Below are 2,487 nucleotides of genomic sequence, written 5' to 3'. Positions count from 1 at the left end.
AAGTCTTCTGGGCAATAAACAGAAAATGGAAATCTTGTATTTGAGCAATATGCAGATGTGCAAATACGGGAACATGAGAGGCCTATGCTTCCAAGAAATTGTTTTCCAAACCCCAGTGCTTTTGCTGTATTCATGCAGAACGCCAAGTGATGACTATTGAGACGGACATTTATTTTCCTTCCTGAGTCTTCTAAACTACTACATACAAAATGGAGGTAGCCATGGTAAGCGCCGAGAGCTCTGGCTGCAACAGCCACATGCCCTATGGATATGCAGCCCAAGCAAGGGCCAGAGAGAGAGAGAGATTAGCGCAGTCTAGGGCAGCAGCAGCAGCAGCTGTGGCAGCTGCAACAGCAGCTATAGAAACGGGGACTTCTGCCGGAGGAGGTGGTCCACATCATCATTACCATCAAGAACAGAATCATGGGCCTTCTTCATCATCTCACGGTGGGCATGAATCACACAGTGGCTTTTATCAAGACAGTAGAAGAAAGAAGCAGAGGAGGAAAGCAACCCATTGTCTTGGCAGTCGTGAGTTTGGTGCCTCTTTTCCTTGCTCTGAGTTGCTACCACTCAGTGGCTCAGAGGAGAAAATCCTCAAAGATTTGAGTGAGGATGATGATGAGGAAGAAGATGAGGAAATGGATGGAGAAGATGAAGAAGGTGAGGAAAGAATATTCTGTTACAACAATGAGGATGGAGAAGATGAGCTTTCATTTACAGAGCAGCCTCCAGAAGATGGTGTGGGGCCTGGAGGTTACAGCTCAGTCCGTTACAGTGAGTATGAGTGCTGTGAAAGGATTGTGATCAATGTATCTGGCCTACGGTTTGAAACCCAAATGAAGACATTGGCTCAATTCCCAGAAACATTGCTAGGAGACCCAACAAAACGGGGCAGGTACTTTGACCCCCTCCGGAATGAGTATTTCTTTGACAGGAACAGGCCCAGCTTTGATGCCATTTTATATTACTATCAGTCAGGGGGACGCCTGAAAAGGCCGGTCAACGTCCCGTTTGACATTTTCAGTGAGGAAGTGAAATTCTATGAACTTGGGGAAGAGGCTATGCTCAAGTTTAGAGAGGATGAAGGCTTTGTCAAGGAAGAAGATGACAGGGTCTTGCCTGAAAACGAATTCAAAAAACAAGTGTGGCTACTCTTTGAGTACCCAGAGAGCTCCAGCCCAGCCCGAATTATTGCCATAGTTTCCGTGTTGGTCATCTTGATCTCCATTGTCATTTTCTGCTTAGAAACTCTGCCAGAGTTTAGAGATGAAAAAGAGCTCATTTTGACCCAGAACTTGGAGAATGTCAATGAGACCCTTCAGCTGCAAGGTGGAGGGTTTACAGTCTTCAACGATCCCTTCTTCATCATTGAGACTGTCTGCATCATTTGGTTTTCCTTTGAGTTTACAGTTCGCTTCTTTGCTTGCCCTAGCAAAGCAACTTTCTTCAAGAACATTATGAACATCATAGACATTGTTTCCATTTTGCCTTACTTCATCACCCTGGGTACAGATCTGGCCCAAGAACAGGGCAGTAATGGTCAACAGGCCATGTCGTTTGCCATCCTAAGGATCATCCGTCTTGTCCGGGTGTTCCGCATCTTCAAGCTTTCCAGACACTCCAAGGGTTTGCAGATCTTGGGTCACACTCTCAGGGCCAGCATGAGGGAACTGGGGCTCTTGATCTTCTTCCTTTTCATTGGAGTAATTTTGTTTTCCAGTGCTGTTTATTTTGCAGAAGCAGATGAGTCTACAACCCATTTCCAGAGCATCCCAGATGCCTTCTGGTGGGCTGTGGTGACCATGACTACGGTTGGTTATGGGGACATGAAACCCATAACTGTAGGTGGGAAGATTGTTGGGTCCCTGTGTGCCATTGCAGGTGTGCTGACCATTGCATTACCAGTGCCAGTGATTGTCTCCAACTTTAACTATTTTTACCACAGAGAAACTGATAATGAGGAACAGACCCAGTTGACACAAAATGCAGTCAGTTGCCCTTATCTCCCAACAATACTGAAGAAATTCCGAAGTTCATCATCTTCTTCCACCGAGGTCAAATCAGAGTATCTAGAGATGGAGGAAGGAGTTAAGGAATCTCTTTGTATAAAGGAGAAAAAGGGCCAGGTTACAGGAAATGGGAAAGATACCACAAAGCAGAACTGTACAAATGCAAAATCTGTGGAAACAGATGTTTAGCTTTGTGTGTTTCCAACCAATTTATGCATCAAAATGTGCAATGGTTAAAAAAATGAAATATGCAAACAGGTGTTTAAACAAGCAGATAGGAATATGCCGCTTGCTGGTTAAACATGAATTACAAAGCATTAGTAAACTTGTGTTATGTATCAAGTAAATGATATACCTTGTGAAGGGGGATTTACATGAATTGTTTCAAAGATTATATTTTTACTAGAATGCAGGTGTTTTGCACATGAGGGAGACAATTTTATTTTTAAGGAGGTTGTGTTTATCTGCCTCACTT

General features: G+C 44.0%; 1 protein-coding gene across 1 annotated transcript; it reads left to right on the top strand.

The window, feature by feature from the left end:
• Positions 1–209: 209 nt before the first annotated feature.
• On the top strand, positions 210–2,201 carry KCNA4 (potassium voltage-gated channel subfamily A member 4; the record flags this gene model as incomplete). Its single annotated transcript, XM_083350354.1, has 1 exon — positions 210–2,201. The coding sequence occupies one exon, from the start codon at positions 210–212 to the stop codon at positions 2,199–2,201; it is 1,992 nt and encodes a 663-aa protein (XP_083206480.1).
• Positions 2,202–2,487: the final 286 nt, after the last annotated feature.

This window comes from Vipera ursinii (assembly GCF_947247035.1).
Source record: "Vipera ursinii genome assembly, chromosome: 1".
Lineage (NCBI taxonomy): Eukaryota > Metazoa > Chordata > Lepidosauria > Squamata > Viperidae > Vipera > Vipera ursinii.
This window is presented reverse-complemented; position numbering and strand designations above follow the sequence as displayed.